This window comes from Tyto alba, unplaced genomic scaffold, assembly GCF_018691265.1.
Source record: "Tyto alba isolate M040663 unplaced genomic scaffold, T.alba_DEE_v4.0 Super-Scaffold_1, whole genome shotgun sequence".
Taxonomy (NCBI): domain Eukaryota; kingdom Metazoa; phylum Chordata; class Aves; order Strigiformes; family Tytonidae; genus Tyto; species Tyto alba.
The window spans coordinates 24,495,058-24,512,877 of record NW_024881261.1 but is presented as its reverse complement, the minus strand read 5'-3'; the positions used below and the strand labels follow the sequence as shown (position 1 = coordinate 24,512,877).

The 17,820-nt window shown below is 35.8% G+C and overlaps 1 protein-coding gene across 4 annotated transcripts in view; it reads right to left on the bottom strand.

Annotated features, from left to right (window-relative positions):
- The window catches only part of ADK (adenosine kinase), a 289,605-nt gene that overhangs the window by 202,401 nt on the left and 69,384 nt on the right, over nucleotides 1-17,820 (bottom strand). For all 4 annotated transcript variants that reach the window (XM_032982148.2, XM_042797253.1, XM_042797148.1 and 1 more), the window contains exon 4: nucleotides 7,830-7,908. In XM_032982148.2, coding sequence (XP_032838039.2) covers nucleotides 7,830-7,908 — 79 coding nt within the window. The remainder of the gene's footprint in view (nucleotides 1-7,829; nucleotides 7,909-17,820) is intronic.

Below are 17,820 nucleotides of genomic sequence, written 5' to 3'. Positions count from 1 at the left end.
CTGATGTTTGATTACTCTGGAATATGGAAACAGTTTTTAATCATTTAAATAAATTACAGTTTTGGATGGATGAACAGAAGCTGCACATGCACTCTGAAGCTCACCCAAACACAATGAGAAGGAGAAAATTTAAAGGTTCTATCTGAATGGATTTAGGAGGAATACGATTGTACAACTCTTTTTACTGTTTTTCTAAAGTGATTTCAGATGTGACATATTTCAGAGACATTCTTCCCACAATCCTATTGATGTTGCTAGCCAGGGACAAGACCTGAAGAAATAAATGGATATGGTTCTGGTGCATCAAGCATGCAAGTCCATGTGACCATCAGCCAGCCACTCAATTCTACGCCAAAGGGATGCACATAAGGACATTTGTCTTGCAATGCTTAACAGTTACCATCTGTCTCAACAAAGTCTGTTGTAACTGACAACGGTGTAACTGAAACTGCCTCATTTTCAAGAGGACAAATATAGGGACCTGGCATTGCAGAATCAAAAAATGCCACAAGCTTTTTACAGCTTCATTTTCTGACCATCTTGGTATTTGTTGAAACTATATTCCCAGGCCTATGAATATACACAGAGAATTGTACACAATTATTCCTGGTATGCAACCAGTACCGGTATACAGAAAAAGCCTCACTATCAGTAGTAACCTTGAAAAGTTAGGTCCTTCAGCACACTGCTGCATCATTTACTTTCAACATCTAATGCATAACCATAGAAACAATGTATGGGCTTCCTCCTTCACGAGCACAAAAAAATCTTGAGCAGTACGCAGCTTTATAACCTGGGGGAAATTTGTTTAGAATCTTGCAGAGTTTGCCATAATGATAAAGTGGTTTTGTTGCTTTTTTTGAACTGTTCCAGGTAGCTATGAATAAAGCTTTGAGATTGATCTTAAGTACAGTGGAGTAAAAGGTCTAGAAATCTTCTCTAAGGCTTTTAAAAAAAGAAATCTAGGCAGCTCTCAAATATTATAGAATTTCTCTGATATCTGTACCAATCAGCTTAGGCATTACACCAGTTTCCCAAGCTGCATGTTATAATCCTGAAGAGGAAAGGCTGGCTGTTCTGTCAGAAGCATGGACACATCAATGTGCTGTGTGACACAGGCTAATTTGGAAACACACATGAATAATACAGCGCACTTGAGAGAATAAATAACTTTGGAAGTTGATTTCACTGGCATGTGACACTGTCCACTGTGACACTACCAATGGGATATTGTCTTTGCAATAGTGGGAATAGCCATTGCTGTATCTCCAGACAAACTTAAACAGCTATTTTTGTCAGCACTGGAGCTTGTTTTGTTATTCCTTCGCCAAGCACAAGCCTTACTCATTAGGACTGATCACAGCACTAGGGATAGATATTTAAGAGATTCCATTTACTGGCTAGTAGCCTATAAACTTCAGCATGTTATAAATAAGAAAAAAAATAGCTTTAAACCCAAACTCTTTCTTTGTTTTATCTTCTTTTACATTGAATAGGTTTGAGAAGCAGGTACATGCACTTGCAGGACAGCACAGGGTGCCAGCATTGTCGCTGACAGGAAACCACACTGGTGGAATGCTACACCAGTGCAGCACAGCAGAAACACATGGTAGTTGGCACAAAAGGAAACACATGCTTCAGGATTGTTTTCTGGCAGAGAAGGTGAAGCTATACCCCTAAGTTTATTAAACCATACCAAACAGAAAATGGTTGAGAGAGCTTTTTCATACTTTTTCTTGAAAGCTGGATTGAACTATTGAAAATATTGGAAACACATGTTTCCTGGGGCCACCAAGACCATCTGAGTAGGGGGATGTAATGAAGATGCACAAGGCCAAAACTAACTCTGAGGAATTTAAGATTCTGACCCAAATGGTTCAGAAAGCACAGAGTCTACCTCTCTTGGAATAAAATGACCCATTTCCTTTTGGTCAACAAAAAGATACAGAGCTAAATGTGCTCTGCTTCACTAAGTAGGAGGAAAAAGTTGTTTAGGGTACTTGCATGTGCTTTCTGGGAGGGCTATTCCAGAAACAGTTTTTGGAGAAAAGTATTTGTGGCATAAGTGAATTTAAGCACAAAAGAAGCAGAACATAGATCATTTCTAGTTGATGGCATGATGGATTCCATAAAACAATGAGACGTCCTGCAAAGTGGCATCAACATCAAAATATTAAGAGTATGCTTGGGGTCATTTCCCTGATAACTCTACCTCTCTCCCAGTTATGCATATTCAATACATTTTGTTGCCTGCTCCTGAGCCAGACCTTTCTTCCTGCTATTCATGAGTCTAATCAATTGTGTAGAAGTAATGCAGAAATTTTCACAAGTGAGGAAAATATTAAATCCATTAGTTATATGCCCATTTATACAGAATTATAGGAATGTGAGGAGGAAATGACTAAATGACAGAACACTGAAGAACTAATGTGTGATGGACTTTGTAGATTACATACAATAAATAATGTCTAGTCAAGGGCACTACTTTCCAAATACATATAAACTTAATTTTAAAAGCATAGAATCAGTTGTAATGAAGTTACTTATATGTTTACAAGATTAAAGCTTATATTCTTTGAAAAATGCAGTTCTGCAGTTTTTCATAGATTTTTAATTTTACAGACTATTTTTGGATTAAGAATGACATGACCCGGTAGACACATATGTTTAATATAAATCCAAGATTTGGCTAATTACATAAGAAATAGTAAAAATTTATAACACATCTAAGTCTTCAGCACATATATTTTATAAAAAAGCACGAATCGGTTCATTTGTCAAAATTAAATTCTCAAAGCTGTCAGTTTATTAGAATGCTAAAAAGCACAATTATTTTAGATTAACAGATCAAGTTAATCATCACTGAAGAATAAAAATTGGGATGAAGTTACAAGCCCTTGAAATGTAAGCTGATACTGGGAAAGTGTCATACTTCCTTGAAGTACAGAAGACGGTGGAAATCAAGTGTTTAATATGTTATCCCTCATTTAAAAGTCATTCCAATTAACACATTATTAAGAGTAAATAAACACATACTCTAGCTTAAAACCAAACTTCTTTAAAGTGTCTATGTAGGCTTTTTGCAAAAATGTTTCACAACTGCAAAAAAACAAAAGCTTAGATAGTGAGAGGCAGTGTAGAAAAAAACAGGGAGTCATTACAATTTTGAGGTGTGTATTATAAAAACATTATTGTGAAGTCCCAAGAGTACCTATAGGAAAGCTTCCTGAGTGCTTTCCTCTTATCTGCTAGTCATACAAATTCAACTTGAAATGTGTCAAGCGACGTTGTTCCAAGTTCACATGACATCACTAGTAATAAAACTCGTATCATGAGAATTTCACAATTCTTCTGAGGATGAATAAATGATAGAATATAGCACACACTAACTGCTAAGTTAGACCCACAGCAATAGAAAAATTGTTAGAATGAAAATAAGCTATTAAGAAATTGAGCACAAACCAAGAGAACTCATTCTGAGGATGAAGAATGTGGAAAAACGAGAACAAAAGTGTGCTGTTTGTTGCCAAAGCTGTGTTATTTAAAATCCAAGTTACAAAATTCTATCAAGTTAGACTTGAAATACAGCACTTGAGCTAGAAAGATCAAACTTCAAAGACTACTTCTGGCAGTTCTAACCTCAGCACTCCAAAGTCAAAATAAACATTGATAAAAATCATGCAAATATGGCCTGGTCAGCCGTACTTGTTCTCTCTGCACATGTAAGCTATCTGTTATAGATACTTTAAAGTCATGAGCCCTATAAGAAGGTTTAGATTTTTTTCTTCCTTCGGTTGTTAGACAGGAACAGTCTTAATTAAAATTACAGAAGGAAGCTGAGAAGTAGTAAAATACTGTCTTCACAAATCTGAATTTAGATTGTTGGCAGAACTCTAAAACAATACATTATTTATGAACTGCATGCAGTTACATGTATGCATATTTTATAGATTTAATATAATGGATCCAATCATTTGAAGGGATTGCAAGAGCTCAGATTAAAGCAAGATGTCACATATCATATTAGATATAAAGCCAAAATTTAATGAGACAAGTAAAGGTCAGAGCAGCACACTGCAGTTTCAATTTGATACCCTCACTCTCCTCCTTGTTCTTAAAGGTGCATCATAGCTTCAACTTTAAACACAAAGCAAAACTAAAAGTTAGTATAAAAGGATAATTCTAATGCCAAGATCACTAAAGCAAACAGCAAAGTTAAACTTCAGTTTCTATTCCAGAAACTAAATGACTGCAAATCAGCTCATCATCTCTAGACCTCATTTTCCAAAGTACTATCAAGCAGTTTTCAGAGAATGATGCCTGATCAATTAAAGCTTGATCCAGCAAAGTTATTAACACTCCCTACTGGTGGGTTAAGGAAAAAAAAAATAATCCCAACAACTGTGTCTAATAGTAACATAGCACCTCTAGAAGTGCATCACCTGCATTTTTACTGATCATCTGGATTCCAACTGTTTTCTGTATTGTACTGCACTCAGGAAAGCCCTTCATCACTATTCCTCTTCCTCTCTCCCTGTTCTTTACAGTCCGTCTCTATTTTCTCACTCAGTACCAAAGTCTCAAATGACAAGATATTTCAATAAGTCTTTTCCTTAAGGTCTTAGGAGTACTCAGTCTCTTCTGGTTAGCCATGTTTTCTTTACCAGGCGAACAAATTTGCACCCAAGACCAGAATGGACAGGGAAAAGCAGGATGGTAAGGAAGAAACCAGGACAGGACAGGCAAAGACACAAACACAGTAACAGTGGGATTTTTCTACTGTTTTTCTCTTTCCAGATTACTTATTTTCTATTATCTGTTTTGTCTTTTCCCTCACATGCTTTTCTGTCTCCACTATCTTCAATCCTGTCACTATTCCTCTCCTAATATGAATTAGTATTTCTAAGACATAATTTGCTGTTAATTTAAACTCAGGTTGTTTTTTTTTTTTCAGAAATGGAGATAGCCTTTCTTGAGTAAGTCTCACTATCTTTAGAGATATGAAAGAAATATCCAAAATATATGAGCATGTGTAACAGAAGTGATGATCACCATACATGGTTTTTCCTTTTTAAACACATTATATACTGTAAGCTTCCCCACCCATTTTGCCATTGGGTGGTTTTGTTTCAACACAGTGTTGCTTTTCTGATCCTTAAAGCAGCAGACTATTTAAAACAAACAACTCAATGATCCTATTTGTGTTGCTTCTTTTTTCTTCTATTCCAATCATTTCATTAACTGCTCTCCGATATTCCTACTACATTCTTTAATAATACACCGTTCCTGCTCAGAAATGAACTAAAAAAAACCAGTTGCCAGACTTCAGAGGCCAATTGTTCATTTCTAACCATTCTATTCAGACAGCTGTATTCCACTGCAGTCAGGCTTCCAAGGATGGTTTCCTTTAACATGCCGTTATTTCTCACCAACTTTTAAACAGTTGAAACAAACTTTTTTAGTTTATACCTCTCAGTTTTTAGCATACTTTGTCAAGATTTTCTCATAAAGTAACACAGATTGAGAAATTAATAGAAGCTGTATTCTTAAGATTTCTTCACCAGATGTCTTCTCACAGAGAATCCACATTCACCTACTGAATTCACACATTCATAGTGTGTCTACCTCAGAGATCTGAACTTATTTATTGGTCCTTTACTTCTCAACTATCAGTCAGGCTTCCTGAATCAGTCTTTCTCCTGTTACTTTCAACAAATAAATATATGTTTAAGTTATTCAGATCTAAGATTACTTACATACTCATACTCTCCAATATGCCAATGAATATCGCTGCAAAAATTCTTCCAGAATTTCTAGTTTAATTTTTGGTTTACATTTAAACTGTCTTTTTCTATCCTCACATTTTTTTCTTCTGCTAAAAGCTTACAGAATTAACAGCTTATTTCAAGATTTCCAGAATTCTCTTTTCTCTCTCACCCTCCCATCCTTCTTTTTAAAGCCTCTTAGTGATGTTATGTTATTCATGCACAACTGTTTGAAGTTTCAGTCGTATTTGAAACAAAAAACTAGGAGATGACAACCCTTCTGGAGACAAATACAAATCCAGATGGCAACTGGAGCTGAATGAGGCTCCCAACTCAGAGCCAAGGTAAAGGAAAAGTTCACTGTCAAAACCCAATCAGTATAAGAAAGGAGCATTGATATAGAAACCCCTAACATTTAACTGATCTATATTTAATCTATTGTATTGACTATATAGGTTCTTCTATGTACTTCATAATAAAATTACTGAACAACACCTGGACTGATAGATTAAGAGACAGTTAAGTATGAGACATAGTTTACTAATAAATTAGCTGATGCCAAAGAGGTCACTTCAAGAAGAGGCGGAAATAAAATCCTGGGCTCTTTGAACACTTCAAAGTTTAGAAACTCTGAGTCTACCATATGCATTTGATTCTAAACCTCCTCAATCTAGATGTAGGAATGGAAGCAGAGTTTCATGCCTCTGAACTAATAAACAGTTGCAGAACTCCCTACAAAAAGCTGACCTCTAATCAGCTGTCATGGAAGAGACACCACCTCTACAGCATCCCCATAACTCAAGTGAGAGTCATACTGACACAGAATTAATCCAGTAACTTCAGCCCTCCTGATTAAGAGGTTTTTTTTAAATAATCAGAAGCAAAAAAATTGGCTTGACCACATTGTATCAAAAACAAACAAAAAAGTTCTTAAAGCTCTCTGTATTTAAAAAACATAATTATTTCAGAATTACAATGCTGTATCAAATAAAATGCATCTAATTTAGATTTCTCTGTGTTGTTAAATACCTTTATCACAAATATTTTCAAGACATTTGGGGTTTCAGAAAATGAAAACCTTAGTAAAGAAGAAGCAACTATTTTATACAAAGGAGCAATTATTATGACTATAATGAATTTTTCCTTTTTACTGGCGGGGGCAACCTTTGTTAAGTTATAACTTAATTTCTTCCAAATGTGTATTTAATGCTATCTGGCAGTAAGTTTTAATTATATGTCTGGAACTTAATAATCCAGGATCATTAACAAAAAAGGTTTTAAATACAGTTTGCATATTTTTATTTATAGGATTTGCACATTTATCTCAATCTAAAAATAAACACACAGGTATATCTTAAGAGTATTGTGACAAAAGGCATACTTGAGTTACAGAAGAGCTAATATACCTGAAACCCAATTAATTGTGACTTATTCTTTATACCTGTAGCCAGAAACATTATCCTTATCTAAAAACAGTTTTACCTTTCTCTCTTTTATGGACAAATTTTCAAGTTCTAACAGGATATATGTTAGTAGAATCACACAATGATGCAGGCTAGAAGGGATCTCTGCAGGTCTCTAGTCCAATCCACCACTCAAAGCAGGGCCAGCTTCAAATTTATATCTGGTTGCCGAAGGACTCATTATGGTAAATTATGAAAATCTCCAAGCACACAGATTAACCAACTTCTCTGTTTACCCATTCTCACTGTGACTTTTTTCTTCTCATTGGAATAATCCTAACTGCAGCTAGGGACCTTGTCCTTGCCTCTTATTCTTCCACCATCTACCTCTGACAAAAGCCTGGCTCAATCTTCCTTAAAACCCTCCCTTCCACTCCTAGGTGCATAGTCATTCTATGACCTTAACAGAAAGTGTGTGAAAAGAATAAAAAGCACAACTTTAAAATAAATCATGTCAAAAAATACAAGCATAGCCTGAGCAACAGAATCACAAGCACCCACACAGTAGTGCTCATGATGAACACAGACAATACAGAGCATCAAGTTGATTCAAACTCAACACTTCAAATTATCAATAATTCATTTTTAAGGAAGAACAAACCTGGGCCACTTTAACGGAATTTTGAGTAGAACCACCAGCATGATATTCTACTTTGAACTTTTTCACAAGTTCTTCAAATCTGTAAAAAAAAAAAAAAAGGTGGAGAAGAAAAAAGGTTAAACTCTACAGATTTTTTTTTTTTTCAAAAGAAGATATGAAGATGAGAAGGAGATGACACCATGTTATTTGAAATCAAGAAATTCATATACATTAGCTGTTACACATGGTGCAAGTTGGGAACATCGATTTAGATTTTGTCCAAATTGCAAAGCAAAGTATGACATCAATTTGTATCCTTCACCTTAAAGTTGTAAGTGGAGTAAATCACTGAAAAAAATCCACCACATTATCCAAAGCATGAACTTGATTGCAATGAACTGTTACATTGATAAAATACATGCTTGAAGAAAAATTACATAAATGAAGACATTTAGATACTTATTCCACCTCCTTAAAGCTAGAAACAGGAAGCAAAAATTAAGTGAGAAGATTTAGGATATCTGGCCTCTATTTCACAAGTAACTTGACCCAAACAATGCTGCTTTTAAGTTTTCATATGAAATAGTACATTTTGACAGGTGAAGAATGTTGATGAACAAATCTACTAGCATGTGAAAAAATCTGATAACAGAAAAGCCAAGCGTCTCCAGGTCAGTTTTCAAATCATTCAAATCATACTACTATGAAAAAAGCATTTTCTAGTAACATTCGGTAGTATATTATTAGGTTTGAACATTAAATATTTAAACTTTTAATGGAAATATCTACCCTTGTATTTCAGATCAAACTTTAGATTTAAGACCCAGATAGAGTTCTATAAAACACTCCTCCTTGTCTAGGACATATTTTGCATCTCTGATCACAGCACACTATAGCTTAAAAACCAACCTTCTCTCTAGTCACTGGCTATAGAAAATGGAAGTGTGTCCTGGGTTTGAGTGAGTGCTGGGGGTTTTGGTAGCAGGAGGGAGCTGTAGGGGTGGGCCCCTGTGAGAAACTTCTCGAAGCTCCCCCAGCTCCAAGTCAGCTCCACTTCTACACCAAAACTGAGCCAACTGGCTGCACCTCTGAGATAACATATTTAAGAAGGGACGTGGTGAGGAGGAGTCAGACTTGTGAGGAGGAGTTGCGGCAGCTGCGTGAACACCAAGGTCAGTGGAGGAACAGAGGAAGAAAGGAGGGGGGAGGTGTGCTGGAGCAGAGACACCCCTGTATCCTGTGGTGAGATGGCAGGACGGCCCCCCCTGCCACCCATGAAGATCTACGGTGGAGCAGACACTGATTTATGGCCTGTGTTCTTCGCCTGGGTGATCAAGGTGTGTGTCTGAAGAAGGCTGGGGTCTCGTGGGAAAAGGTAGCCCCACTGCTGTAACTCAGTGCTGGGAGGATTGCAGCATGCGGGGGAGTCCCACACTGGAGCAGCTCAGAAAGGGCTGCAGCCGTGGGAGGGACTCACATCGGAGAAAGCTTGTGGAGGACTGTCTCCTGTGAGAGGGGGGACCACGATGGAGTAGGGGGACAAGTTCCAGAAGCTCCCCCCACTGAACATGGAAGAAGCGGCAGCACTGACTGCACCCCCCATTCCCTGCCCCTGCGCCACTGGGGGAGGAGGTAGAGATATCGGGAGCAGAGCTGAGCCTGGGAAGAAGGGAGGGGTGGGGGGAAGGTGTTCTCAAGATGTGGCAATGCTTCTCACTGTCCTACTCTGTTACATGTTTTTAGTGTCTCTAATAAATGTATGTTCTTTTTTTTTCTTCCCCTAATGAGTCTACCTTTTGCTCGTGACCATAAAGGAGGATTTTTTCCCCATCCCAGTCCTATCTCAAACCCCAAGCCTGGCTCCCTGTCCCTTCTTATTGCCGGAAGGGGGAGAGAGTGGCCGCACGGTGTTTGGCTGCTGACCAGGCTCAAACCACAACAACGTGTCACAGTAAGGGGAACTAGAATGAAGGAGTTGTAGAAACTGCAGGGGGACTGTACACAAATGCTGTATCGTGCCTTTATGTTCTAAGCACACTTCAAAATGAGTGGATTAAACAGCAGGATTAACAACCTCAGAAGACATTAGACCCAGAAGGAAGCACTCCTGCAAGCAAATTAAAATGTTTACTGTAAAATTTGTACATTTGAGGTTCAAAATGACCTCAAGGTCAGCATTAACTAATAGCATAGATTTGCCCTTCAGGTCTATTAACTTTAAATGTTTACTTTTAACAAATGAAGCTTGCCCAGTTAGAGGTATTTAAACATATTTTATTGTCTTCACCTTTAGCATCTTTTAAAGCAGTGACACATCTTTATTTCAGACACAGTGAAAAATGAAAACTATCTGCCAACCATAACCTTCCTCTTCCCCTCACAGCCCGTCTCCTTATAGTATGTGAACAATGGCTTTGGGGATAGATTTGACAATTAATGACTTGTTTGTTTAAAAGGTTTTTATTTTTAATACCATGTTACTAATATGAGCATTTTTATTTCTACAGTACTTTCCATTTAAAATTTTTGGGTAATGAGCTCCTCATCCTAGCAAACTACCAATGAGCAGACAATTAGAAAGAACCAAGAAACTAAATTACTACATATGCTTTTCACAGTTATCCACACTACTAATTATCCACCAATTCTATGTCAAGCAATTGAAACCTCAAATGATAGCAAGTAGCTGTGAGTGGGAAAAAATAATAAAAAACAACAGGTCTCCTAACGATTGCTTCTCAAAGACATATAAACCATCATGAACCAATTAAGTAATTTGACAATAGTTTTTCTTTGATTTGACATTTTACCTTTTCAATCAACTTGAGTGTGTACTGCCCAAATCACATGGGGTTTTTTGTATTCTTGCATGCCAAGTGATATTTTAATTACTTTTAGGTAAAGGCATCTAATGTTTCTATGTCCACATTATTTAATGACATCTTAAACCTTATACACTTAGTATACTGTAGTTGATCATCTATGTTAGCAGCTCTAAATCTAGATGAGTATGTATTTAAATATTTCTATCTTGTAGTTTGAATAAATAAAATAGGTAGCATCTGCATTTGAGAAAAAAATTCAAAACAGCTTTAAAATATTGTCTGTATTATGAAGATTTCAAGGTGACAGATATGCTATCTAAGAAATAATCTGAACAAATTATTTTACAATTACTTAATAAGACAAACAATGGCAACTGTCTTTCACTATTTCGGATTGAACATTAACTGATCTAACTCCTTTTTTTCTAATTAAGATAGTAAACACCTCTAAAGTTCTGTTATATAAAATAGAGACTTCGAAAAATTGTAATAAAGTAATTTTTGTTGGTCATTTTCCATGACACATCAAAAGGACTATTGTAAATTGTGTTGTTTTAATCCACAGGAGCCTGATAACCAAGTTGTATCAAGCATGACCTCAAAATTAAGAATGTCAATAGCTTTTTATCTTAAGAGGATGAACAGTTAGATGGACATTTTTCAAAATGCCAGCAGATGGCACAGGCAGCATGGGAACACTGACTTTGTCACTGTCTGCTGTATGTCTGACCTGCAAAGAGAAGACTCTCATTCTACATGCCTCAGAAACATGGTATTTGCTTTTATAAAACTCCATTTTAAGGAAGTTCAACTGTACAAACTGCTCTGAGGCCCAGGAATGTTAAACAGAGCTTCTGTGTGTGTTTCAGGAGTAAACTGTTATCACACTTCAGATAATTCAAGAAAATTAGAACCTTATGAGCAAGACTGAATAATATTTTTGTTTCACTTGCTGCAATTGTTGGTCTATCTCAGTATTTCTTAGGGCTGTGCTATATCGGAGAACTGTGACCCTTCTCCTGACCTAGCAACATACCATTACCTTAAGTAACAGAATAATAAATCCCACAATCAGCACCATATAGAGGGGCCCCTATTTCTGGTACCATGAATTTGTTCACCACATTACAGCATATTTTAACAAAAACAAGTTTGCATTTGCAGCAGCATATGTTTTCAGCTGTGATACTGCTGATCAACTCTCGCACTGACCAAAGAGGATATGTCAATGTTTTGCTCCATTATACTAAAGGCAATAGCACTTCTGTCAATTGCTTCTTTTTCCTCCCCTTTTTTAAAAAGGTTTGACTCCTAATTGAACTTGATACTGAAAGGTGAACTTCACTTTTGACAGAACCAATGGCTATTAAAAAAGTATAAGAAGGGTAATGGAAGAAGCTATTTTATAAAAGAATACAAACCAGAATGAGAAAAATGTTTTTATGATTTTTTTTGTTTGCTTATTTTAAAACAAAATACACCTCCTTACATTACAGGAGGTGGAGGCTTAAATTTTGTAAGGCATAGACTCCTCTTACATATGCTATACCATTACCTCAAACTGGAGACAGCTGTTAGAATTTCCCCCCCCTTAAGTATCACTGCTGACAATTCCACTACGCTGCTTGTCGCTCAAACCATTCACTACCCATCTTCTCTGTGTCCTCTTACCAAACTATGTTTAAACCTTACACTATTCCTTCTCATTGCACCTCTTAAAAAGCACAATTTCCTGTACTATACAGGTAAATGTACTCATCTTAATATCTAATCTCTCCAGACAACTGCAAAGATCATCTGTGTTGGCTATCCCTCTGACCAGCTCACCTCTCTCCAGCCCTTTTGCAGGCATTTCAAGCAGAAGCCACTCATCTAGATTTTCAAGGCCCTGCAAAGCATTATGGCACTGAACATACCATCCTTCATTCGGGACATTCAGATTTACAACAGCCTCTGGGCACAAAGCATTCAACAAAAATGCCTTTTCTCTCACTAACCCATGATATCATCCAGTGTCCAGTTCCTAGAATTTTATATAAATATTAGCAAATCTACTTTAAATCTTCCTTCAATCTATTTTTCACCATAATGTCTAAAAGATGTCATCAGCAAGGCTGTGTGATTTCCCAAGGCTATTCTCCAGCCTAATGACTGGCAATCCTCTCCTGGATCAATACCCATCTCTCGTAACTCATTTTATACACAAAATCTGAGGCTTTTTGGAGTTGTGAGTACCTTCTTGTTCTATGTTACACAGCAACAAATACAGTCACATTTGGCTCACCATGGTTTCAAAAACAAACTGACAACAGAAATAAGCACATAAAACATCCTATATAACTGAAGGCAGACAACATAAGGCAATGAAGCTACAGTAAGGATAATTAAAGCAATCCAAGTAATGCTGTTAAGTTTTTGGACACAATTTATATTAGACTACAAAGAAACTCTTTTTGAAGAGTAAAATGACCACAGAATAACAACATTTAACTGTCTTCTACAGAGAGAACATCACGAAAAAACACACTTCTGATGTGTATGTCAGAAGTTACTTACCTGCAAGAAGTACAGAAAAGTAATATCTTGTTTTTCAGCAGGGTGTGTTGCCCTGGATATCTTTTGATATATCTGCTTATTACCTAAGATGTACTCAATAGTATACACCAGCAGGGAGTTACACTTTAAAAGAATCAGCTGCCAAAAACAGCTAGACAGAAAAGAAAAATAATTTTTGTCCTTTTTGCTTTTGTATGCCAGGTAATGACAGCATGAATGCAAGACAAAAATCTAGTTATTTTGTATAATAATAATAATAATACAATATTTCCAGTGGACTGTACATTTCTGTTTAATGTTATAAAAACCTTCAAAAACACTAAGATGGAAACTTCTTAAATAGTCAATAAAAGGTTGCAGGTTGCACTTAAGTCTAACTTCTTTTTCTTTGGAGGTCATTTAGGGCTGGGGAGGCAGCCTTTGTTGATAACTCGAGAAAGGAAGGTAGACTAGGATTTGTTATGTTTTCAAGCTATTGGATGAATTTTAATTAGATTTTAATTAAAATTTGTAATTAATGGTGATTGATACTTTTTTCCATGATATTTATTTTTAGTTGCAAGAAGTAGTCATATTAAGACATGGCAATAACTTGTGTCCAGCTGTGAGAAGAACCAGACTAATACACTGACAGTTAAATGTTTGATCCTTTTAGTGGCATTTTAACAAATCCACTTAAATCTTCAGATTAAGTAACCTGTGTCAGAATGTCTATGAAATCACTTCATGAATTAAAGAAAAAATACATGAGAGAGCATCCTATTATACTACTTGCTCTAATAATACTAAAATCCCAGTAAAACTGCAGAAAAAGCGTCAAGTATTATTTCCAATTTTTAAGAAAATCATCAAGGAACAAATCAACAAAAACAACTAAATAATGCCAAACCTGCATCCAGATTTTTTGCAGGGTATGGCAGAAGTAGTTATGCATACATCTGGACAAGCCTGTCATCTGTCACATTCTCAGTTTCATCACAGCCTGGGTCAATGCCAGAACGATGCAGGCAGCCACACCGCCAGGCAGATGGGGCACATGTTGTAGAAAGAAAGACATCCTTCTCTGGTCAGTGTTAGCAGGCAAGCTGAAACCCTCATAATTTGATCCTAAGTAAAATCTAATTCAGACTTAAGGAAAAGGTATAGTCTCAGGATTCAAGCACTGTAACTAAACCACAAGGTATTATTTTTAAACAGAAGTAAAAGAGAGAATACTTTAGAACAAATACTGTAGGTAAGAAGAAACATAATTAATATTTTTAACTTTAAAGAGTGTACTCTATTTTTCGAAATTGTACAACTCAGTGTTCAAAATTCAAACCCTAGAAAGGATAGTTATATATATGAACTATTTCATCCCTAGTCTTTGACGTATAGCCAATTAAGATTGAGATGCAGATATAATTGATCTTATTTAAAATTGGACCTGAAAGAGCAAAAATACAGCCTTTTAGAAATGAGGTACAATCACAGAGGTACATGAGAAAACTTTGTAACAGCTGCTTGGCAGTGACTGACTTAACCCAGAGCTAGTTCTTCTCCTTATTAGCTTGGCACAGAATTAAAGAACTTGGGAATGGGTAGGGGAGTAGAGGGGAAGAATGAAACATGCTAAAAAAGGAAGTATTGGAGACAGGTTAGCACCATGGACATATAACATAACAGAAAGCTAAAGGTGTTAGGAATATGATTGCTACAATTGAATACAGCAGATTAACATACTTTTTGCCTTTATTTACTGAAGTTCAGAAAACAGTGACTCTTCATGGAAGCATTTACTGTTGCACACTAGAATTTCACATAAAGTATTTTCCTAATCACCTCATCCAAACAAACAGCAAATGAAAAAAGCCAGTAATTCCAAACAGGTTAGGATTATGAGTACCAAATGTTAATATATGAAAGAAGAAAAAAAATAAAAAAATGCATAGGCAAATTGCAAGATTCATAGCTTTGAAATATTTTACCACAAATGTTAGCGAGGTTGAAAAAAATGCACTTAAATGTCAGTTTGATAAAAGCCAAAAGAACATTTTCCACATGTGTTTGCATTTAGGCATATTGAAACAAGATGGAAAAAGTAACAGTCATTCAAATGTAAGGTTAAAACATCAGCTCTTAAGGCTCATGATTTAAAGACATTTCTCAAAGTAATTTTTTTTTTTTTCTTTTCTCAGCAAGGAGTCAGGCAAATTTATGCAAGTGTTCTTGAAAAGCTGCCCTTATTCCAGATTATCTGGATATCTTCTTCCTCTCCATTATCTCAAAAATGTACATGATTACACTCAGAAGCACTGGCCATCACAAGGTAAGTTTTTCTGCTGATATTCTGAAATGCTGTAGGAAAACTAAAAAAAAAAAAAAAAAAGGAACAACAACAACAAAAAACAAACTATACCACTAGAATATGAAAGGATTACATTTCTGATTTTGTCAATAAGCACTACAAATACACACACGTTATATATACACAGAGTACCTTCACAAACCTTAAAATGTGTATTACATACAATTACTACAGAATAGGTCATGAGGACTAAAATTTCTCTCCTTCTATTAAATTTTTAATTAAAACATTTAAAAATAAGTTTCATCTGAGGACAGATAATCAGAAATATTATTAGAGAATTTCCATCAGTTCAGTAATCCACTACAAGTTTATGTTTTCTTCCCACTGTCTTTTTGGAAGATCTTCCAAAAGATCAGCCAGGACTCAAATACTTTGTGGATACATCTAGGGATTTGCACCATAGTATTTGTTGCAAAACACCATAGCCAGAAGTACCTCCCTGCCCTTACGCATGGCCAACAAGGATCAAAAGACATTGCAGTCAGGGGAAAGTATATAGCATTTACCTTCTTCACCCGTGGATGCATCAAAGTATGTCCTGGAGCACTAAGAAACAAGGTTACTTCCTTTGTTATTTCTGAGCAGGGTTATGAAAATATTTACACTTGGTCCTGATGCTCCTAGTATACATTTGGCAGCTTGTATATAAGAATACTACTTCCCAAAAACCTGTATCATTATCTGTTTGCTTCTCATAAGTAGCACAGGAAGAATACATGCTTCTGAGACCTACCAGAAAATTTTTCCTGTCCAAATTTCCTTGATAACTAATGAAAATGTAAATTGTTTATCATATTAGAAAGTAGTATACTTCTTAATCTTTTTAACATCAATAACTTTGTCCTATAACAAAAACACAGGAACACAAGTAACACTGACTGGTTTTGAAAACAAGACTAGATTTATAAAATTAAAAGCAAATTAGAGATCATAATCCCAATTATGAAACAATCATATAAGACTGCAATAGATGCTTCCCACTTTCCACAGTAGAGACCAGGTGTTAACCGTCAATAACCTTTAGCGAATGCTAATTGAAACTGCTGTTTCACAAGCATCAAGTTACTCCAGCTCACAAAGTGAGAATTTGTTTAACTTAATAGAATATTTGCCAAGAATATTTTAATATAATTCAGTCATCAAGAGATCCTAGACATCATCTTTGTTACAATTTAGATTATCTAAAGCTGTAGTACAGATCATATTAAGCTGTCTGTAAACAGCTGACAAAAAAACCCTAGACATATGCATACTTACACCTGGCAGAGAGGAATATTTTACTATAGTAACTTTACAATTTGTAATTTTACCTATAAATACATCAAAACAGTAAAAAATAAGTTAACCAAGTTGCAAAGTTTTGGTTCCAATTCAGAGTCGATAAAATATTAGAAAGTTTTGCAGAGCTGTTCCAAAACCAAATTATAAACTAATTGTTTCCATACATGACTCAGATTAAGAAGTATTTTATCCGAGTAATACTCTCTATTAACACAAAGTCCAAAACAATGGTGACAGTTGTTAACCACAACCTAAATCACTTTTTGTTCTTTACAATAATATAAATGGTTCATGTCAATTCAACTACACTGCTAAAACATCTATTTTTCTTCACCCCTTGTGCTATTTTAAATTATTTCACATCAGTAACCAGTGAGTAAATTTAAACCAAGAAAACATTAAAAATACATCAGGATATTTAAGTAGACCAAGACAATAGTATACATCCACTTCAAGCTCCTGTTAACATGCAGTGAACTATAACCATCTTCCTCATGAACAAATAATGAGTGCAGAAAACCCTGCTTTGAGCACAAGCAACAGTAAATACCAACTAAGATTTCCATTTTAGTTCTTTTTAATCTCCCTGTTTCTCATAACAGCTCTGTCTTGAATATCCCTTAAGGTAGTCATGTACTAATAGCAGGTAGTAACATGAATTTCTGTAGCTCAAAAACACAGGCAATATTTTTTACCACAAGCACACGCATGTACTCCCAAATATATTTCCTTTTTGTAAGTTTTTGGTAAGTACATGATTGTGTGTCCACAACTTTATTTTCATTAGATGGCACTGGAAACTACAGAAAGAACCAACTGTTTATTATCAACATCTTAGGATACTTGGGGAAAAAAAAAGATTTAAGGAAGAAGGAACCAGAACTGTTCAGAAGGGATAACATAGAAATGCATTGCTTTCACTTTTGGAAAAGACAAAAGCCTGGCTCTCCTACAACCAGGAGAACTTGAGCTGGTGGGATGACATCCCAGGACTGGATAC